The sequence below is a fragment of the Cyprinodon tularosa genome, unplaced genomic scaffold (genome assembly GCF_016077235.1).
Source record: "Cyprinodon tularosa strain WSP-4 unplaced genomic scaffold, ASM1607723v1 ctg326, whole genome shotgun sequence".
NCBI classification, from domain to species: Eukaryota; Metazoa; Chordata; class Actinopteri; order Cyprinodontiformes; family Cyprinodontidae; genus Cyprinodon; species Cyprinodon tularosa.
The window spans coordinates 446,911-471,418 of NW_024039037.1; the positions used below are offsets into that span (position 1 = coordinate 446,911).

Sequence of the window (24,508 nt, forward strand, 5' to 3'; positions counted from 1 at the left end):
GTGGTTGTGATTAAACTAAACTTCTGAGAGATGCAAGACCTAATGTGGGGATAACAGGTGATGCATGTCTCTGGAAACCCTCCAGGCAAAAGACAGACTGTGAACATCTTTAGTTAAACAGTGCACTCAACATAAAACACAAGTCCAGAGCCCTGTCTAATGTCATCCTTTTTTTATTGTCTAGACAAATGGGGGTGCGTTTAAAAGAGATCCATATTAGGACTGTTGACTGAATGTGGGAGACAGTCTAAAACTAAAAATAACCAACATCAAGCTTACTTTAAACAAAATTAAGGTTGTTAAGTTATAAAGTTTTTTGTCTTGATTCATAGATTTAGAAAAATATAACCCAATAGCTAAAGGATGATGGGAAAAAGATCCTAAAATGAGAATAAGGTCTGTTTGAATCTTTAAAAAATAAAAAATTCTCAGAAGCAGCTAGAATGCATTACAAAAGTAATCGTACCCATCAACTTTTTATTATATTTAGCGACAGTACCAAAACACAAATATATATTTTTTATGTCCTTAAACAATTCTAATATTTCAAAATACTTCAATTCAATGCTATATTGTAAATAAACTCACAAAAAAGTGAGTTTACTTAAACAAAAATACTTGTGGCAGGCATCTATTTATAGCCCAACGTCAAAAATTCACCACCGTTGCTGCAATTACAGCTGAAGGCTTTTGTAGTGTTATTGTAAGAGATTTGCACACCTAAATAATAACTTCTTTATAACACTTCTCAGGCACAGTGTCTGTGAACTTATGTACCATTTGAAACCATCAAAATGCTATAACATAGAGTTTCTAGTTTTGCATAATGGTCATTTATGTGAAACGTTATATAAAATTGGGACTTCCTATGACTTTCTAAGAATTACTTCTGAGCACCTGTGTTGTGGATATTTGAAGCTTGTCAAGGGATTGAACAGACTTCTGTTAAATCCTTAAAGCATTAATTTTTGTGTAATGGTGATATCAGTACTAAAGGGGTTCAACAAAAGGACAAACAAAACTTTTCAGTTTTTATATTTAAAGGGATAAACACTTGAAAAGCACTCATTATTTTTTCTTACTTTACATTTTTGTCTCTTTGAATTGGTCATTCATATAAATTTCCAATGAAATACTTAAACTTTTGGCAATTGTAACAAAGAAAAAACCTTCACAAAGGCACCTTATGGAACAGCAATATTTGTTTAGAGTAAGGGGTGACCTACACATCAGTGAGCATGGCGTGATCGGTCGTGACCTTGGAGAAGTAGGTTTCCAGGATGTTAACAGTGTTGGTAAGAGCCACATGACCGCATCCACAAAACAGGGCCACACCGGAGAAGCAGAGGATCGTAGCAACCAGTGATGCATACGGCACTCCACCTAAACATTTGATGCAGCATTCAAAGCAACCTATAAAAGAAAAAAAGGGGAAAAAAATGTATAAGCAGCTGAAATTTGATATTATTTGCTTTAAGAGGTCATGAGATGGAGTGAGAATAACATCCGCTCCTACAACTCTATAACATATGTTTTAACCCACAGTTTTTCTTCAGAGGAAGCAGAATCCCTCAACCATGTCAACAAATGTCTAATGTAAAGCATCAGCGGAAGCAGCTGGCTGTGTGCCCTTGTGGTTTTACAAGTCACATCTCTTTCATGTTTTTATCAGACAACTCACCCCTACTCTTAAAGGACACTAATGGCTGTCCAGTAGGTCAGAGCAGTGGGAGTCTGCCTTTGCCATGCTGTAAAGGAAATCTATGGCAGCTGAACATGAGGGGGGGTTAAGTGACCCAGATGGGTCTGCCTCATCCAATGGGTTCTTATAACTTCTGAGGTGGAGCTATTTACCACAATGCTCTGTCTGTGGGCATGAGCTAACAAGCAGCTCAGCTCCTCAAATTAAATCCACGTGTCTGACTGAAAACGGGAGAGTTGAAGGAGAACTATTTCCTGTTGTATCTATCAGACCAATGCATAACTTCACAACGTTCATTGAATATTTAAATGTGTATTGTTTTTTTTTACATTCATAACAGAATGAATTTTTAAAAAGATAGAGCTCAATGAGTTTTACTTATCCAGACAGGAAGGAGGGAATTCTGACAGAATGCTGCAGCGTTTTTTCAGGTTGTCTCATATTCATAATGGTTTCTTTTCCATTTTTAAGCCATTAGCAAAATCAGGCGTAGATTGGTGTTTATTTAGATAAAATGATTTTGTTTTAAATGTGATGGATCGTAATGGTCCGGCTAAACATGAAGCACATCATAGCTGGGGGCAAAGTTCACACAGAAGGTCATCCTATATTCCTGAACCAAAAATTGTGAGGGAAAAAATAATTACAATTTCACCAATGAGTCGACAGTGGTTTAGGAAGCAAGAGTTTGTCTTGCAACCTGGAGTCGCAGGTTTAAACTCAGCCATTGTGTCCTTGAGCAAGACACTTCCCACTAGCATTACCTATCTATATTGGTAAAGGAAGCCTAGCTTCTGTCAGTGAGCCCAAGGGCAGCTGTGGATACAATATGGCTCACCACCATCAGTTTGTGTGAATGAGCGACTGACTAATTGTGGTGTACAGATCTTTTGAGTCCCCCAATTTGAAAAGGTTTGATACAAGTACAGTTATTTTTACTGTTTAACACCAAAAAAAGATATGAAATATTTTTTTTAAAGATGGGATATTCTGGTCTCCATCTGTAAAAAACGACCGCAAAAAAACCTGCTCAGCACCATTGAGAATATTGATGGGTGAATCATTGATTAAACAGATTATGTCATTTTAACAAGGGATTTTTCGGAGATATGTATCAGAACGTTGGACCAAAAGATCTGGCTACATTAGAAATGCTTGATTTCCGACTCCTGTTTCAAAGAAAGAATAGTAGTAGCTCTTGCCGTTTTATGAGTTTGCTAGCAAAGACTTCTAATTAAGGTGGTTGAAAAAGCTTATGTGTGGGTCAATTAAATTATAACTAATCCCCATCTAAAGCATAGCCTCTGCCTCAGTCAAATTCTAAAAAACTTGAACCCGAATGGCCGAATAGGCAGTGCCGAGATACTGAGTGGTATGGACAAGTGAAGGGATTAGTGGAGGAGGTTATGCATTGTGTCTGTGGTACCCTGAACTACAGTGTTTTGTTACAGTAATAATTATAACAATGGCTAGTGGCAATGGAGAATATGAGCTTTCAGAAGCAAGAAATTGGAATACAGTCAGCTTGAAGATGAAGTTACTCTGACGTACCAGTCTCAAGTTAAATCAAACGCACCATTATACCCAAATATGGCACTTTAACTTAGAGACGTTCCAAGCTGTATTGTTTTGACAGTGTAGGGAATGTCACAACAGAACCATCTAAACCCACAGAGTTGTAAAATAACACAAGTTTCCAAGAAAATGTCAACATTTGTACAGTAACAAAGATATCCCCATTAAGGATCGATTTATAAAGCTTATCTGAAGGTTAAAAAAAAATGCACTGATTTTGGTTTAAGTTACAAAATAAATTAATAGCTACAAAACAAAATCTGTACAAACCACAAGATTTATTGAGCCATGTATTTTTATTCTGTCTCCTTTAAGAAATTGCCTCTCTAAATAAATCACAACTTATATTTTAATGTGATGTAAGGAGTTAAAGCAAATAAAACTTCAGATAGGCCAACACCCAGATGCCTCACCAGGGCTGTTTGTGTTGAACTGGGAGATAAAAACATTTCTCTCCAATGCTGCGTGTATAGGAGTTGTCATGGCAGCATCTTAACCACAACTTTATAAGTGTACCCACAGCGGAGACGCAAGCTGGAACTGTCAGCTAACTTTGTCCAACAAATATGTCAGGCAGGGACAATGGGTGGTGAAACATCCAGCTCCATGGGATATTGAGCAAAGCTCTAAAGTAAATAACAGCTTTAAGAAAGAGCTTCTCATGCTACAGATGGTACCATAAGATGAAGTAGTAGATATCAGCTTAAGATCAACTCACTTTGACTGTTCAAAACTGCAAAGAGCCAATTACACACCCATAAAAATGCTTTCTCTGCGGTATATATCCCCACTGAAGTCCAAAAATGTTTCAATGTGGTAAATGTGGTTGGGGGTTTGAAGTTATAGCTAAAGTAAAAGACGGAAGACATGAATAAATCATCTTTGGACAGCATTAATCTTAAAGCAGCCATGAGGTTTTTGATCAACTCAGGAGGAGCTGCTGAGATCTAAAATGGTGAAGAAGTCGCACCCATTACTATTGTTCACTAAATATCTAGGCTTTATGGCAACAAGTAGAAAAATAATGTAGCGTACACGGCAAATAATAGGAAGATGTCATGCTCAGTCAACACCATAAGCAAACTTTTTGGCAAGGAAAGAGAACCTGGTCAGAATACAGCGAAATGCTGAAAGAAAACCAATGAGAAACTGAAAAATCCTGGGGCAGAACTTTACCTTCCAAAAGGTCACCAACCTTTACCCTACACTAGAATGACTTCACCCAGACCATTAGAAAGAATAGACCCGAATCCACTTAAAAATGGGTGTCAACAGATGCTTTTCTCCAGACTAAATAGGTTCGAACTACATTGCAAGCACAGTATATGTATATGTATATCCCGATATATTTGCATCTGCTACCTTATAAAATTTTATGATCCACCTTTACTTTTCCTTCCACATTACAATCACACAACTTTGTGCTTATTTGTCACAAATAAAAAAGTTGTATTGTATCTTACATTGTATAAAAATGAAAACAAAATAAACAAGAATTTCTTAGGAGGATTAACGCACGATTGATATTTTCTACTAATCTTAACTGAGAATTTTATGAAAGAAATATATATTTGTTTTCATTTTTCCGATTTCAAATTATGTCCAAACCAAATGGAAACATGACTTTAAAGGCAGAATCTGCTGGTTTGTTCTAGTTGGATCACTAGAAATGAAAATCACATTGGTCTCTCTGATGACTTTCACATGCTTCCAGTCCCTCAGCAACACTCCTAGTCAGACCTCCAGCCCTTTTAAGTGGTTGTGTTTCTGTCTTTGTCACAGAACATATTGAAACAGGAAAAGACAAAATACAAAACCACAGCAACACCATAAAACACCGACAAGTTTGCAACTGTTTGCTCTGACAATGACTGGCCTTAAAGCAGAAGCTTAATTTGCCACATCAAGATCACGAGGAGAGCCGGGAATTTCTTGTGTGAGGAAAAATAATGTGTGAAAGTGTGTGACATTGTGTGAGAAACTGGGGGGAAAAAGAAACAGAAAGAGTCCAAGAAGTCCTTGTACAAAGGGCCAGTGTGTGCAGCCACAGACTGTCCATCACACTGGACTCTCAGGGGCCATTCAGCATAGCACTAAGCCACGATTCTACATTTCCGGCCTGTAGGCTGGAGGCCCAAGATAAAACCCACCACTGAGTGTTATCCTGTGTAGGGTAAAACTGTATGTGTGTGTGTGGGTTGGGGGGGGGGGGGGGTGGGGGGGGTGGGGGGGGGGTTGGGGTCAGTGCAGTGATAGGACTGATTTGAGTAGCAGACAACCTTATATATGAAAGACTTTTAAGCCGTTGTCTTATTGTTTTTCGTTCAAGTTATTTGAGGGATTAACAAAAGCCAAACTCTTGCTGGTAGGTTTGTCTGGTACTTTGGACTAGGCATGAACTGGTTTCAGGTATGAATGCAAATCAGAAATTAAGAAAATAATTTGTTTTCCAAAACTGCTAATAATTTATAAGCGATCTTTCCACACCTGCTACTGTTTACCAGTGGTCAGCTGGCAGAATTTTGCTTCCATCTCTTACAAGTAAGATACAATTTCAAAAATCCCATCTTTGAAAGCTCTTGAGATATATCTCAGGACAACAGCCTTGGAGGGTTTCCAGGAAAATAACTCTGACACAAAACCAAAAAACTTAAAGCAGAGATTGCAGTAGAAAAGAATACGCTATACCAGTAAACATATACTATATTTAGTGCTATAAGCACACTCGCTTCAAAAACAATTATATGACTAAGCATTTATTCAGTATTTTTGGATAACTCAATATGACATTTTTATCACAGATAGCCCTTTGTAATGGAGTTACAATTTCTTTTTGATTATGTAGGTAAAGCGGCTGGGCAATCTTGACAATTAGTTATTGTGCTATAGGCTTAGACTGCTGGAGGACAAAGTGACCACTTTTTATCATTATGTTTTCTTCCATCTCTATTTTCCAATTCTCCAGTATTTATTAGTTCAACCCTAATTTTATGTTCAGCCTTTCTGTCATAGTGGCTTCATCTGGTCTGGTTCTCTTTGGCTGCGACACCACCCTTGAGGAAAATTTCAACTGGGCAGCTGGTTCTGTTGGAGGTTTCCTTCTCCACTGTCGCTGGATCCATGTTCAGTGTGAGTGATTGCTGTAGTGTGAATGACACAAAGGAGAAAATATCTACTCTTGCAAAAGCTCAGTCAAGAGGAGCGTATACTGCAAAGCCAATGACTCAATCCAATCAGTTGCATTAGATAGAAAACTTTGAACCAGTCTGTCTGTAATGACCTGATTGAATTGTCTCTGTAAAGTGCCATTTGTTTAGGATTGCCTTCGACTGTTCTAGTTAAACAGTTCAACTAAAACATATTTTCTTTAATCCAACTGTTTTTAATATTCTTTTTTTGTTTCTCCATTTTTTATTTTTTTATATATTTTATTTATTTTTTATTTTTTCCTACTTGCTTTGATTCTGTTTTATCTTCCTGTGTTTTAATCATGTAAAGCACTTTGCATTGTCTTTGTATTGAATTGTACTATACAAATAAATTTCCCTTGCCTTGCCTTGAGATGAAATATGTTTTGAAGTGGTGCCATTCAAATAAAATGAACTGAATAATTGTAATAATAATCTATTTATTAGATTGGTTTAGGACAACTGTATGACTAGTTAACCATGACTAAGTAGTAATAGTTTGTCTGGTAAAACATCCCATTTTGTATTTCCCAAAATTCTGAGCAAACTATCCAAAACTGTCAAAGAACAAAAAGGAAAAATGACTCACCTCAACATACCGGTACACAAACAGGCAACAGAAAAGAAAGTCATTACAACTTGCCAAGTTTTTACATGGGATGGCCTAATGCAACTTGAATCCAAACATAGGTCCCCCACAAAACTGTCAAAGACTTAAACCAATTCATTATGGAGACTTAATATTAAAATTATGATGTAAAATGCTAAATTTTGTTTTTGTTGCTGCTTATTGTGAATGAATGACTCATATTTGCCACATGGTACATTTGTTTTTTGCTGTTAATCAGGTAGGTCTGACCATGAGTCACTGCAATGGAGCTTGCTCTGACTCATCAGGATCCCCTGCATCTGGTCCTGCTTATTCAGTCCGTCATAGCCTCAGCCACAGATATCTCATAAGCACGACCTGTTGACACAATAACTGATTTGCTTTCTGTACATTGGCTTAAAAATGAAATAACATGTATAGCTATTCAAAACAGTTTCGAGGTTGATCAAAAAGTACTATTCAATCCGATGTAGACGCAAATGCGGACACCTCCTTAAACAAGACCTTCATCAAACGCAAATACAAACTTTCATATTGTGGAAAAATTTATATGTAACAAACATATTCCCCACGCCAAACAAATACGCCTCAGCAGACTGTCGAGAACGAACACACTGGAACTCTGAGTCCTAAAGACAAATTGCCTTCCAGCTCCATTAAAAATACCATCCAGCTCCAATCTGAAACCCAGACTCATTGCTAACAGATGTCTCTGTTTACAGCTGAGTGTTGTTGTTTGTTGCCCCACCGGGGCGAACTGCCAGAACAACATCTCATTTTCCATTTTCTATTGAAAGGAGAGATGTTTAAAAATCCCATAATGGCAACTCTCAAAGGGTTAGAGAGTATCTTTCAGCCAATAAGTTTCTGGAAAGTGAAACTAACTTTTCATTTCTATTTAGCTGTTTCTTGGCATTAAGAACCTTTCATGGTCATTATTCTTATTACCAACATGCTTGTTTTCTTAAATAAAACTATATTTTAGGTCAAGGCTGTTAGTCTTGTTTGAACACATCTTGACTACTTAAAGAATCGTATGGCACAGTCAGCAGACAAATTACTGACCTGGTACAAATTTGTTTAAACCATGAAGATGATCCAGTCTATTCAGATTTATTTCACAATTAATCAAATATTCTGTGTGGCCAATATATTCTATTTCCCTTTTCTTTGACTGGTGGATATTAGGTCTAACCTAAACCTTTTCTTGATTTTAGTAAAGAGGATGATTGTTATGTATGGATTTGACATCTAGGAAACGATGATTTACCGTTATTACACATTCACCAAAAAATTGATTACCTTTGGTAGTTTTTTGTTAAATTGATGCAGATTTCTTTCAACTCATTCATTTGGTTACTTTCATGCAAAAGTAACCAAATTAATATGCTACAATCTAAACCGTTTCTATGTAGGTATTTCTCTCCTTCTTGTATTGTTGTCTGACTGAAAGGTGATTCTTTGTCCCAGTTTGAAGTCTGTACCATTTTTCACTTATTGTCTGTCTCCATATTAACATTGACCAGCCTCCTTATTTGCTAAATAAGAACATCCCTGGAGCATGATGCTGTCACATCCGTGTGTTATAATCAAACAGCTCAAGCTGGTTACTGAATAATGCTCTCCTTGTCCAGCCTACTCAATCCAGATGGATGTCACCACTCATTTTCCATGATTAGATGGTGAACCGTTTTATAACTCAACCCTGTTTTGAGCTTCTTCACAACTTTATCTTGGGCTTGTCTGCTGTAGTGCCCAGTCTTTAAAATAATGACAACCTCAAACAAACCTCTAAGGCCTTTACAGAACACTGTATTGATACTAAGGATTAATAACACTAATTAATGGTTCTTATTTACCTCTATCAACGTACAAAGCTTTGCAGTTATTTATTTTGAACATTCTGAAAAAACAGTATCATTTAAATTCCACATCATAGCATGGCTTTCTTTGTTCTTTCACACTAAATTCCATTGGAAGTTTGTGAATATTAGGCCAAATGTACATAAGAGCTGGAGCTATCAATAATCTGGCACCAACTCTGATTATTTGCATTGTGTTAGCTAACTAAATAATTGTGTGTCCTCATTTACCTCACTTACCTTCAGTTTTTTTCAGCTTTCTGAGAAATGTTTAACCTTAGTGAAAAGCTAAAATAAAACAGAACAATAACGATGTACTCTATTTAACCTTCCTGTGATCTGAGAACTCCTACTCCTCAACTGCCTGCTTCTCTTATTGAGTGGGATCCCTTCATTTTAAGACCCCATTTACCTTTTTTAATCCTAGATACTACGGTCCTACATAAGATGATATGTAAATTAAAAAGAAGGACTGCAAATCTACTTTCCCTAAACTGCATAGTAGAATAGCTTCTGTAATGATGGATCAAACAGAGAAAAGGGCTTGGAAAAATGGGAGAAACAGATAACCGTACTAACAGAGGAATGTTAAAAAAAAAACTCAAAGGAAAAGCAAATGAAGAAGTGAGGGAATAGGGGTAAAAGTAATGATAGGAAGATAAACTTGACAGAAGATGGATGATGAGGGATGACAGAACAAAAGAGAGATAGGTAGAGAAGGAAGACGATATTGGCTGTGTTTGTTTGGCAACAAGAGTCTAAGGAGCCCCAGGGGTATGCTAATGAGAGAGAGGCCTTTCAGCCGAGTGGAGACCACTGGAGTAGGGCTTGAGTGGGCTCTTCTCACGGATACCAGACCTCTGAGATAAAGGGGGTCAGAGGGGGAGGGGAGCCTCAGGGGTCAGGGGAAGTGAACTTAGCAGAGATCCCACAACAACAACAACTGCTGCGCTAATCGTTAAGCACTTCTAACAGAAAACATATAAATACTAGGAAAGCCAACATCTTCCTCATTAGGTCGGGACTTTAAACCCCAAATCGAAAGAAATACTAACTCTTTGTTTCTCATTATGTTTTCCAGATAAATGCTGAAAGTAAAAGGAAAGAATAAAATCAGTTCCTTAAGAGGACAAAATATAAGCACACGAAGAGGACAAGGTTGCATGATGACTCATAGTGGTAGAACATAACACGATTAAAACCTATCCAGTTTTCCATGTCCAAACCTTAAAGGCTTTATAGACAAACGGTTCAGTGTAAATAAAAAACGAATTATGTAATTACGTCAGCTTACAATGTGCTTTTTTGTTTACTTTAAAACAGTACCTTTCATATAACATGTTTTTTTCGGCTTTAAAGCTTTGGGTGAAGCAAGTCATCTAATGCAGTTTTTTCTGTTTGAACACAGAGTTTTCAGCAGCACTTACACTGTATTTGTTGGTTGCTGTGTATTGCTTTACTATATGTCTCAGTAAACTATTATAAAATGGTTTTAATTCCACTTTTAAAAGGCAAGACACTTCAGAGCTGGGGGAAATGGCTTTAAAATAAAATAACTGATTTTCCAGATTTATGCAGTTTTTTTTCTCCCTTTTGTCTCATAAAATCAGACAAAACAAATCAATACAAGTAAAAGATTTAGTTTCTAAAAAACAAATTTCTTATCATCGTTTTTGGATTGACCTGAAATAAAAAATGTAACTAAATAGAAGATGTGAACATGCTCATGGAAAAAATTGGCAGGCTCTGCCATTGTGATGAAAATGTAGCACACAAAATGTTCGCAGGTAGTGGTTTTAGGGCTGATTTATAGTCACAAACCAGGTCGTCTGCGTATGTGTCGCAGTGAATGCCAATGTGCTTCCGCCCCTGTTGCAGACACTCTGCTGCACCTCTCCAAAATTGTAGGTGACTGCAGACAGTGCCACAGACAGGGGGCCTCTGGTCATTTCTACATCCGCTCTAAACTATGCTTATTTCCTGTTTGGTACCTTACCGGCTTGTTTTGTTTGTATTATCGCATTTGCGGGAAACGACTTGTGAAGTTGGACCAGCTAGAAGAGCGAGGTGCAAAAGAACAGTGGGACCCTTTTTCCACCTGGATCCCCGCTCTTTTTCGCCCTCACGTCCCTCCGTTGTCGCACAAACTTGCCCCTACTTCCTCACTGCCTCGGCCGTATCTAGATCCACAGCTAGTTCGCTACTGTCCCTCTTGCGTTGGCGTGGAATAACATAGTGCAGACTACGCTTTAATATTGGGCATAAATCAAAAATATCTTTGACAAGCTCACTGCGACACACTGCTGCGGGAGTATAACCAGCCCTTTACACAGTGAGCTAACAGGTTGGCACAAATATGGGGAAATAAAAGACAAACACAAGGGGAGCTTTGTATCTATTCTATCTCTGGATATCTTGTCTGCATGTATTTTCTGCATTTCTTTTTTTATTAATGAAAATGGTAAAATCATGTCATATTCAAACAATTTCATTTACTCATCTCAGAACTGAATTAACTGCAATTCTACATATAAAAAAATGACAAGAATTTCAGATATTCTAAATGTTATAAGTAACATGTAAATAGTTAAATTGAGTTATTAAACTGAAAAAAACATCAACTGGATTCATCTTTACCAATACAAAAAAAGTTCAGCAACTGTGGGAATTTTCACATGAATGTAGGAGTCAAGCCTGAAAGCTTCAAGACTGTGTAAGACATGGCCACTCCCCTACTGAAGGACGCAATCTGCATGATGATGAGGCATACACAAATGAAACAGGCCTCATTGTGGGTCAACCTTTCACACTGTGAGACTGGGAGCCCCTCAATGCTCAGCCAGCCATGAAGACCTGCACCCTGCCTGGCTCGCATTTTGGATAGATTTCTTAGGGAACAGGGTTTTTGGCCAGGCCTGAGACCCACTTGCACCAAGTGACAGCCAGTAAAGCAAAGCCTGCGACTACACCAGAGGAATGAGAACAGATTAGGTCAAATGGGTGTGTGTGAAGTAGACCATATGAGGAATGACTCACTGGTTTCAGCTGAAAAGGAAAAATAAGCCAAAAACAGCAAGCAAATCGTCCATCTAAATATTTCAGAAAGATTGCTGCAGCACTCGTGGCAAAAACATTTACTGTCTTGGGGCTTGAGATTCCTGTAAACATAATTTTGGCAATTTGTGAAAGTTGGTGAGTCCCATTCCAGAGGACCATCGCTGACCTAGTTTCAAATGTCCAGTCCATTTTCGTAGGTCAGACTGTGCAGTGTTTATCCCGACATGCCTGGCATCAATTCAAGCTATTGATTGGTTTACAGCAACTCCCCACAGAAAACCCATTATACAGATCTATTCATTTGTTTGCTGACCTATTTTTGCTGTAGATTCTCAGTAGAACAAAAGGATTACAAACACTGTGAAGTTAAAAAGACAGCTACTAAGGCAAATAACACAAAAAAGCATGCAATGCTGTTTAGCTTACAGTTTTAAATCACAGTAAAACACATGGCATAAAAAAGGGAAAAATGTAAAGACCTCTTTTCAATCAGCGTCATCAAAGAACCATGAAGAAGATGTGAACGCAATTTCTTTCTAAAACCTATTGTGAAAGCAGATAAAATGGAAATCATAGAAAATAAGCCCAGTCTTTGACAAGATTAAAGGTTGAACTGCCTGCAGTGGATGCCCTTTGATGTCCCTGTTTGAAAATGGCTATAACATTGGTTACACAAAATAATACATTAGAGACTGGACTTTCTTCCTTTTGTTTTAGTTTCTGTTAACATGTGTACATGACTACTTTTAATTTTAATCTCACAGACAGAGAATCAATATGAAAATTTCCTGCCACACTAGTTGGGAGTTCGTTCTTTGACACTGGACAATCTTCACAGGCTCCTCCAGCTAACATTAGAGGTAACAAAAAGGAGCAATTTGATGGAAAAGCATCATTATACATAAAAAAATGTTAGCACAACAACCCAGACAAGTAATTGTGGGTTCCATGTGTCTAGAATTTCGGGCCTCTGAGTAGGCAAAACCCATGAAGGATTTAAGCTCCTAAAAGGTGAATCCCCAAGTCAATTTAGGGGTGTCCCAATAAATGTTTTTCATTTCTAATACAGATATTACAGCTTTGAGATGGTCAATGATTAACAACAAAAATTATGAAAACAACTGACCCATATTATTTTTTTGGCTAATGTCAGAGCAATAGCCGATATTAATATCAGATCGAGACATCCCTAACAACCATTCCCATCTTCTGCAATCATAAAATGTTTTACAGCTCATGGCGTGATGATACTTAAGAAAGCATTCTGTGCCTGTAATCAGAGGGACACCGGTTCAAGCCGCTGGGCCGATCATCTACTCCTCCTTAGGCAAAACACTTCACACTACCTTGTCTGCTGTTAGCGATCAGAGGGCTTCTTTGGCAATAAATGTCACCGTAAGGCAAATAGTGGTTCCAGTGGAATTTGCCACCATCAGCATGTGATTAAATGAGTGAATTTACCGTAAACTGTTTTGATCAATGGCGTAAATGTCGGTAAACAAAGACTGCAGTTGCTTTAGGGCCCCCGTCACTGACACCTGGTAGGCTCCCTTCGAAATTGTGGATTAGGACGTCTCTTTGCAGATGTAATGGTTGGAAAAATTCCTCTTAAACACACCTGATAGTAGATTAATTGACAGGACCTTATTTATACCACCCAGATAATGTCGCTTACGGGGCTATTGTTGTGTTGTTACGCCATTGGTTTTGGTTAGACTTAGACTTGATAAAGAAGCCCATAGATACAGTCCTTATGTTGTGAGTGTATGCATTATCTTCAAACTGCTCCAAACGTTACACTCTGGAACCTGTACTCATATTGTTCAACTGTCAGAGAAAATGTGTGCTGTTGTCAAGTTTTTAAAGATTAGACATGTAGCATTTTTTTCCCCCCAATCTTAACAAATAAAGCAGTTGTAACTCCGACCTGTCTTTGAAATTCTATTAAGACTCTCTTTGATACTTTAAAAATAATTTGTTTTCAAAATCTGGTATAATGTTAATATAGCTGTTTGAGCCCACTAGATGGACCATGTTAGTGAAAGCTTCAAAAGATGCCTTTCTAAATGTATTAATAGCTCTTAGATTTTTTAAATTTTTGTCACAACCTTTCTTCGTCTTCTTCTTCGTCTTTTATTGGATTTAATGTAAGAAACCAAGACAAGGCAGCATATAATGGACCAGTCATCAGCAGAATGCTTGCTGTTACTCTGAAGTTACCATCGGCCTCTCAGCTCTTTCTCTGATTAAGCCCATCTAAAATGACTTAAGTTTAGGTTGAGAGGCAGCGGTAGGTATGTCAATGTGTCATTCTCATTCTAAATCTTACTTAAAGAAAGGTGAAGCTCTATTCCCTTTTTGGGTGACCTATAAAGGCAGGTCATTTTTAGGGTATTAAAAAAGAGGTCTAATTTTCTTTTGTATTTTAGCTCTAATTAAATTTAATAGCTATTTAAAAAGATAGCTGTAACAATATCTTTTAATTAAAAAAATGAATCAGTCAATTATTAACTTTTAACCACTGTTAAAAGAGATAATGACTCTTTGATATTTTTGTCAAATTTCAGATTTAACCAAAAAATTTCTCAAAACTTCTTTTGTGTTCAGTCTTCGTATGGAATTAAATTCATGGAAAAGCCAGGCCTCCATGTTTCGCTGCTCTTAAACACAACCTTGACTCTCTGGCATCTTCCAGCCACTGTGGTTTTGGCTAAAGTGTGTTTTAGGCTGAGTAAAAACACACATGCTTCCTATTATCCAGACCTTCTAACTTACAAGGCTTTGGACTCTGCCACAGTGGCTTGGACAAGCAGGAGGCCATATCATATGAATACATAAAGGCATAGCTTTAAAAATGCATAATAGATTCTGTGGCCATGGTTGGAAATATGTGCCAGTAATAAACCAATAAGAAATAAAAAAAAAGAAAACAGACTAGTTAGTTGCTTCACCCATTCTTATTCACGAGGAACAAACCACCAATTTAGAAACAATGAATAGTCCCTGCGTAATTGTTTGTTTCTCTTTCAGTCGACTCTAAACATTTTAATAATGTCTCTTGACTCCAAGAGCATTTGCTGTGACTTTGGTCTGTCTTAGTAAGATTAGAGAGCAAATCATTCAGTAACAGACACAGAGAAAAAAAGTACTTCTCCACTTACTTCTCTTTTTAAGTCACTCCAACAGGGATTTATAGCTGTGATAAAAAGTAGTTCATAAAACCACTGTGAAATAGCCTTTGAAAGAATAGATGAGAATGTAAATATTCTTTACTGTCCTATAGGCAGAAAGTTTATGTGACACGTATTACTCTCCATTTGTACTTAATTCCAGTGATGTCAAAAGTACACATATTTGTTACTTAAGTAGAAGTATAGATACTGCAGTTTAAAAACACTCTGGTAAAAGTTGAAGTATCAACTTGACCTCTTTATTCAAGTAAAAGTGAAAAAGTATGTGCTCCAAAAACTACATAAAGTATAAAAGTATAAAGTAACATTTAAAAATAAACAGCCAGATGCCACTATATGAATTAAAAGCTCAATTTTTTGACTATTTCTAAAAATTCTTTGTGGTAGGGCCAAGGATGAAGGAGGTCTTGTTGGTCTCCATCTACCGATACGCTCTCACCTGTGTCTGACCTTTCAGACATTTCAACATCTTTTTCTGAATCCGACATTGTAGCATGGCATAGACAATTCACGTTTGCAGGTTGAAGAACACTTGCTTGCTTCTGATGATTTCCTTTGCCGTCAGCACAAATTTGACAAATAGCTAACCAATGAGTGTTTGCGTTCTATAACTCATCACATTACACAATTTTTCCCTAGACATGGATGTCGCCAATGATCTGCATTGGATGGCGGACATGACATGAAATAAATATTTATAAACATTAAACCGAAGCCAAGAGTAACGAGTAACATTTGTTTTAAAAATGTAAGGAATAGAAAAGACAGATACTTATGTGAAAATGTAATGAGTAGAAGTCAGAGGTAGGAAGAAAAACAAGTAAAGTATAGATACCTAAAAAGTGTACCTAAGTACATTAACAAAGTATTTGTACTTCGTTACTTGACACCTCTGCTAAATTCAGATGTAATATTTTCACATAGGAAGCAGAGTGGCAGCCTAGTGGTTAGAGAATAAAGCTTGGAATCCTGAGGTTGTGAGTTCAAAACCCCCTCCCGCAGACTGCCACTCTGGCTCCCTGAGCAAGCCCCTTAGCCCTACATTGCTCCCTGGGCTTCACATAATGGCAGCCCACTGCTCCCCAAAGGGATGGATTAAATGCAGAGAGTGCATTTTGATGAGCTGTACTTGTGACAGTGGAATGACAATAACACTGAAATAAACCCCCAAAAAACATATAGAGTTTGTTAAATACATTGTATGTATATACTGGCAAACTGAGGGGAGGAAAAAACACCAGAAGATTCACCTTTCCTTTATGTAAACCAGACATCATGGTTACTCAAAAATATGGCATAAAATGTAATCAAATCAATGATATAGATGAATCCATTCACACCATTGCAATTACAGGCATTTTGTGTCAACCAAGGATCCATTTGTTATCACTTTGGGGATGTTTCCTAATTTTCCACATTTTATACCCAGCGCAATGCCGCGCAATGCAAAAACATTAAAATATAAATGAGGGCTCATTTAGTTAAGTTGTAATACAAAGAAAGTATGAATAGTGTAGCTACAACCGAATTAAAACAAATGTGAGATTTAAGCTTTTGGAGAGCATTTCTGTCTATTATTCATGAGAAAACTTAAGTACACTGACAAATAAAGGAGACACAATGGTTTGAGTGAATGATGCAAAAAGGCTCATTTACATAAAATTATAATAGAACGAGATGCATATAGTACCTAATAGGTAGATAATAACAAATAGGTAAGAAATGGCAAAGATGTAAAAAAGATGATTCAACCAGACAGTAGATGCAAAGCATACTGCTGTAGCAATATGTTGACATTATGCTTGCCTGTAATAAACAGAAAGCAGAGGTATCTAGCTAGCAGGGACCAAATATCAGTAATGGACAGAGATATTAATGAATGCGTTGCAATCAGCTAGTATTAGCAATGTCACATGCCATCCAGGAACATCCAGAGAAAACAGCAAATCAGTCAGGTGATGTAAATGTTTAGTAGATCAGAACCTATTCAACAGATGTGTTTCCAATTCCTCTATAATGCACATTTAGTCTTTTTCTTAAAATCAAAAAGCTATCTCAAGAGATTGAAAAACTTTTTTGCAAAATTCAGTAATTTGATTTGAAGTTTCGCTTTTTCCATTGTGCACTTTAAATGTGATACTTCAAAAATCACATAAAGAAAGTTGAAATATCTCTATGATAACATAACTGTAAAGCCAAAAATGGTATTAAACTACTAAGCAACCCATCGACTCCCTTTTCATCCCCTCTTATTTTAGTCATTGCAGGTTGGAGTTTAGACACTAAAATCTGTGATGTAAAAGTTAGAGCTTACAATCCTAATCATGAAATGATAAGATTACATAACTCCTGCTTACTAAGTATAAAGAAATGACTTATAAACGTTATAACAGTAGCAGAAAATTAAAGTAAACAATTGAATACAAAGAGTTATACAATTAATTCTGGCTGCAAGATAGAATTGTTACTCAGAAAGTCTGGAGCAGGTTTTTTTTATTGTTCTTTGAATTTTATTTTTAATAAAATTATCTTTTTATCTGCATCCATCATGCTTATTGATACCAATTGTAAAATATTGACACTTAATTTAATTAGCCAGTTAGGAAATAATCTGACAGGTCTCAGCTTCAATATGTTCATGCTGTTTTTGTTAACTTACCAGCTTTTTTTGCATCAAGTTCAGCACAAATAACATTGACTTAAATTTTGAGTTACACTGGTCACATAAAACATAAATATTAATAATTCTCATGGCAAATAAATATATATTTGTCCCTTTCTGCAATTAATATAAGGGGAATTACATACATACAGATGTGGACAAATTTGTTGGTGCCCCTACTTTAATAAACGAAAAATCCACAATGGTTACTTGAATCTGACAAAAGTAATAAATGAAAATTCTATGAAACTGAAAAAATAAAAACACAAACTTATGAAACAGGTTTGCGCAAAAAATGATGTTACCCTGAACTTAATATTTTGTTGCACAAACTTTTGAGGCAATCGCTGCAATCAATTGATTCCTGTAACTGTCAGTGAGACTTCTGCTCCTCTCAGCAGGTATTTTCTTCCACACCTCATGAGCAAACTGTTCCAGGTGTGTTTGAAGGGTGCCATTTCCAGATGGCATGTTTCAACTCCTTCCAAAGATACTCGATAGGATTTAGGTCAGGGCTCATAGAAGGCCACTTTAGAATAGTTAAATTTTTTCCTCTTAGTCATTCTTGGCTGTTTCTAGCTGTTTGTTTTGGGACATTATCCTGTTGCAAGGTTCCAGTAGTCTTAAGATTTCATTGTACCCTGCTGAGATTTAAAACACCCTGTGCCGGATGAAGCGAAGCAACCCCAGAAGAATACAGAGCCTCCACCACGTTTCACAGTAGGGACGGTGTTCTTTTCTTGATATGCTTCATTTTTTCCATCTGTGAACTTGGGGCTGATGTGGCAAGAACAACATTTTTGTCTCATCTGTTCATAGGACATTCTCCAAGAAGATTTGTGGCTTGTCAACATGAAACTTGAAAAATTCATGTCACTTCACTTTGGTCAAATAACAACAGGTGGTACAATCTCACGCTAATATTTCACTTACCGTTTCTCAGATTTAAATAAATTCTGCAACAATAGTTTTTTTTTGTTTTTTCATTAAATGAGGGGTGCCAACTAGTTTGTCCAAGTGTGCATTTTGGGAATTATGTACAAAATGTGGACAAATTAGAGGCATAGATTAAAATATTGAAATTAATCAAATTTTTTATGTTCTGGAATCAAAAATATGGGGGAAGCAAAAAGCAAAATATCTTTATTCAAAAGGTATCACAATCCATTCTCCTAGGCAGCAAATGCCATGCTGGACGAAAGCTTTCATTTCCAGCCTTGCTGCTCTGCGTATGTGAACAGAAAGCAGCACAATAAAGACATAATGAAGCTCAGTTCTATTAAAACAGCAGACAAGACTGTCCAGCTAATCTTGTACCTTTCTTCCCATGAGAAGCCCCACCCTTCCTTGTAACCCCCACCCGCAGCTGCTGGGAATCTCTTTTCTCTGCTGCACTCCCGTCTGTCCCATTGTCTCCCACCTCACGCTGCCAACCTCTCACCCTTGACCTTAGCCCTTAACCCTTTCAAAACCTTTGGGTCTTTTACCCAACGTTTATTAGGTAGAGACACTTCTTGTTTTTACCTACCCAACTCTTCCGTGTCGGGGTTTGTCAATGTCACTATGACAACAAAGCAGCTAATGCAAAGATCACTTCAATGCCATTGTTACATAAGATTCCCTGGTAGCCTCAAAGGGAGTAATCCTGAGACCGTATCCTGGAAAGACACATGACCAGGCAATAACCTTAGCCCAACACCTCAACTCCTGCAGAGAAGTGTCTGTCTCAAAGGAAGACAAAATATGTCATAATTTGGTACCAACTCTGGGAATGTCTTTGCAAAGGTTAGCCAGTCAATTTCTGTAAAGATTTGATTTATTCAGTAGACAAAATTTCTGTTACATGAAATCATTGACATGCATAACTACACACCATGATATGTTTTTAAAAGTACATTTTACTGTCTACCTACTGTTAGCATGGGATTTTGGGTAAGTAAGTGTAAGAAATTAGTATAGTATATATGAAAGTGAGCCTGTTAAGTGGACAATCAAGACATATGTTTGAAGACTCCTATTTTGAAGTAAGAAAGAATTAGTTCTTGAATTACATGACAAGAAAGTAAAGAAATAGCAAATAAGTGAGTTTTAACATGCAAAGCATTTCTGCAATTTCATGACAGCTTCCAGGAAGAAAGAGCTCAACAACTGGGATCTCTTTAATGTTATATAGCTACAAAACTGCATGCAGCAGCAATTCTTTCTCTGTCCCCACACCACAACTCAGTGAAATGGAAATAAAAAGAATAAAATAGAAAAAACACACACACAACCAAACATTCTGTGTTGTTTTACAACTGCGGCCATTTTAAACAGGTATGTTTTAACCGAACATTTAAATTGGGTGTCAAAAGCTTTTGCAAAAAATTTTTCCAACTACGGCGATATCAGCATGTGATTCACACAATATCCGTAAGTGCCCATAATTTTGCACTGACCTTTATGAGTAGAACAACATGCACAAAATTCAGAAACTTTTCAAATCTGCCATGTATTTATTAAAACAAAAAATGCAATTCCATAGTTTGCTCAAACATGTTGAGAGAAATGCCTTTTTGTGATATAATGAACACAAAGTTGGGCATTGTCCATATCAACTGAGTGTATAGCAGTAACCATTTATGGCAACATTCATGGTGATCTAATCTTCACATCAACATTGTCAAGTGTTTAATCTCTTTTTTAAATATTTACACCCTTTTTTATGTTTTAATCAGCATAATGGAATGAAATATCAAAGATGTGATCAAAACAATATGTTTACAGAGACAAGCAAGAAGTCTCAGAACAACAGGTCACTTAAAGAACATTTTCAGATAAATCCAGCAAATCGTTTGCAAATAAAATCTTTCCTTATCTTAAAAACACTTTATCCGTGTTACCTCATATGTAGAAAGCAGCTGCTTTGTCTTTACAGATGTCACTGTTCTATTGCTATAGTATTTATTGTTTTCCCTTAAATTGGAGTCAAAAGCTGAAATAAATTAAGAGACCCCTGAGGGGTGTCTTACAATATTCGTGCAGCTAGTCGATCCCTACTCTGGTCTGTGTGTGGTTACACAGCTAAGCTGTTTTTCAGACAGAAACATCTGGGATTTCCTCTGTCCTGAAGCAGCAGTTTGCTGGTATTTGATGGTAGATTTGCTAAGTGACACAAAACACCCTAAAATGTCCAAACAATTAAAGAATCATGTAACACTAAACTACTTAATAGATCCTTCTCCGTTTTTTAGCAGTCTAATTCAATTAAAATCCATTTTGTCACTTCTCCAAGCAGACTGCATCTGAACCTAACCAAACATTCTCCCCGAGCTATTATATTTCCTGCAGCTGTCCCACAATAAAAACTCAGCTATTTCAGATTCTCATCTGCTTGGCAGAACTGACTCTTCCTGTCTATCAAGCCCATCTTTGAAAGATAATAAACAGAAAATGCAAATTCTTAGTTGGAAAACGATTTCTTGGTAGGAAAGAATGACTCTACCTATTACAATATGTCAAAACAAGAGGAAAAAAATTAGTCATGTGCATTTTCAGCATTCTGCGTAACCCAAACACCAGTCACTGCAGACATATCCCCACAAGATTGGTTACATTGTTACGAAGCAAACATGCCTGTTTTGATTTTGCACTCGGTTCTTACTCCGGAGCTGTAGAAGTATTCATATGGGGCTTCATGGGTATTCATTTAAATTGCTGCTCTACTGTTGCGTTTGGCCTCCTCCCAGTAGTCCCCGGCTGTCTGGCACAGCTCTGCATATGAAGACCATTTCTCACTGGTGTGCCGGGGTACCCCAGATGCTTTTGTCTTATGGTTGTTTAGCAGCCGCGTTAAAGGGCTGAGGACAAAGACCTATCTGTGGAGGATTGAATACACTTAGCAGGCACACAGCCAACAGCTCAATCTTATAGGCTCCCACAGCTGAAAAGCAGACTAATGCCTGTGGTTTTTGCTCTTGACAAGGGATCTCACAGCGAAATGAGTTGGGGGCCCTTTTATTTCCTACAAACATCGCCTAAGTAATTTAATTTTTGAAAATAATGTCACAAAATGTTTTTCTAAACTCTTTTTCTTAATGTGAGATTCACAAAACAGACCTTTACAAGCCAATACAGATGTCTACTTTAAATTAAGGTTAGACCAGTCGAGTCCAAGTTTGTTTTATTCCAGTTCTGACTAAAACATTTAAAGGAGAAAAGATATGCTGCAGTTTTTTTTCATAGAGCTGGTAATATTGCATAAAAGAGAAAATCAAATGAAATGATCATCGCCTAATGCATATACTGTATATACATGAAATAGCACTAAATATAAATAAAAAAATGACATAGCCAATTGAAATCTCAATCTTAATCTGGACTGGAACATCAAACTGTTCCTGCTTGTGGTGATAAAGTAAACAAAAACCTATAAAAAAAAAAGCAGTACATATAACATATTTGGGTTTATATAGAGAAACTATACCAGGTTCCATAATTTAATTATAGCAAAGATAGCAGCTGTTAATCGAACAAAGTTGCTCAAAAACTGCTTTGCAGTCTTGTTCAACAATCAAGATGCACTCCGAACCACAGTTAAAGGGGCTTGCCAAAACACATGAAGAAATTCAATAGTCCCTGTGGTTTTGGAACTAGAAAAATGTAATTTCGTCATCACAAAACAATCTGAAACCATTAAAATATTTAGATAAGCATGTTCTACGTCTGCAACAAAGTGTGAAAGGGTGTTATTGTTTGAACCAACCTGAAGTAAACAGCAAACAAAATAAAAATAAAAAAAAGTAAAATAGACATCCTCTTCTACCTCTATGGAAAGTAATTATTTTAGGCGATTAGAATGGAATTGTGCTGAGTCCTCATAAGCTGACATCCTAAAAACTTCCTGTCTTTAAAAGAACAAAATAGCCCCTTTACTATTGCCCCTCAAAAACCTCGAGCTTTTAAAAAGCTTTGGGCTTTAATAATAATAATAATAATTGAACTTTATTGATCTCACATTGGAGAAATTTACTTCTGTATTTAATCCATCCCCTTGGGGAGCAGTGGGCTGCCATTGGTTCGTGGAAAGTGTGGGGTTAAGGGTCTTGCTCAGAGACCCAGAGTGGCAGTCTGTGGGAGTGGGTCTCGAACTCAGAACCTCAGGATTCTAAGCTCTATACCCTAACCACTAGCCTGCCACTACCCACAGGAAGGCTTTCCACAGGTAGATTTGCATTTTCATTTACATTTACACAAGTCATTTCACTCTCCTGGGGCTTTCGTTCCACTACAGACCTAGTAATTTCTATCTCGTCAAGGGCTATTTGACGTCAGAGTTGTGTAGAGCTGCAGTGCTTTGTTCTAGCATCGACTGCAGTACTGGTGAAGATGGGTTCAGCTATTCAGATTCAGTTAAATCTGTGTTGAAGCGGCAGAGCTCCCTGCTGTGTAGTCAGCTCATCAAGATTATTATCCTACTTTTAAATATGCTTTTATGGAGTCCTGTTGACAAAGCCGTCTGATTAGTCGGCTAGTTAATCTAACCGGGCTGTAGTAGCATTGGGAATCGCAAGAGAGTCACCAAATGAGGGGCTCTGGGATTTCCCGCAGTTTAATCATTTAATTTTAAAGTTTAATATCCGCCTAAAGTGAATATAAAGCATTTATGAGGTATGTGTTAAAAACTGGAAACACCAGAAAAGTAAAATATCTTTCGCCAGAAAACTTTTTGTTACCTCTGTTTGTTACCTGTTTTTATATATATATATATATATATATATATATATATATATATATATATATATATATATATATATATATATATATATATATATATATATATATATATAGGGAATAACCCCATCCAACTACCGGCCAATAACTTGCCTATGTACAACATGGAAGCTCCTGTCAGGCATCATAGCGGCTAAGATGAATAGGCACATGGCTCAATACATGCACCCTTCCCAGAAGGGAATAGGCAGCAACACCAGAGGAGCCAAACACCAGCTACTAGTGGATAGAGCAATCACCTGAGACTGTAAGACCAGGCAGACAAATCTGTGCACTGCCTGGATTGACTATAAGAAAGCCTATGACTCAATGCCACATACATGGATACTGGAATGCCTGGAAATGTACAAGATCAACAGGACTCTAATAGCCTTCATCAAGAATTCAATGAAGCTGTGGAAAACAAGTCTGGAAGCCAATGCAAAGCCAATAGCACAAGTCACCATCAAGTGCGGCATATACCAGGGTGATGCACTATCCCCGCTGCTGTTCTGCAACATATATGCCCTACCAGTCATCAGATACCCCGCTGGTATAATAAACTGGCCAAAGGAGGAGATAGAGGCTACTGACATCAAGACGAGAAAGCTCCTCACAAAGCATGGAGGGTTCCACCCCAAATCCAGCACTCTGAGACTGTATACCAAGCGTAGCGAGGGAGGCCGAGGGCTAGTGAGTGTCAAGACCACTGTCCAGGATGAAACAACTAAGATCCAGGAGTACATCAGAAAGATGGCCCCCAAAGACAAATGGCTCTGTGAGTACCTCAGGCAGGAGAAAACCGAAAGTGAGGACAAGAAAGAGGAAGGGGAACCATCATGGAGGGACAAGCCGCTGCACGGTGTGTACCACAGACAAATAGAAGAAGTGGCTGATATCAAAAAATCCT

At 37.3% G+C, this 24,508-nt stretch overlaps 1 protein-coding gene across 2 annotated transcripts in view; it reads right to left on the minus strand.

Annotated features, from left to right (window-relative positions):
• The window catches only part of gpm6bb (glycoprotein M6Bb), a 45,474-nt gene that overhangs the window by 8,634 nt on the left and 12,332 nt on the right, over positions 1–24,508 (minus strand). For both annotated transcript variants that reach the window (XM_038293401.1, XM_038293403.1), the window contains exon 2: positions 1,227–1,413. In XM_038293401.1, the coding sequence (XP_038149329.1) occupies positions 1,227–1,413 (187 nt within the window). The remainder of the gene's footprint in view (positions 1–1,226; positions 1,414–24,508) is intronic.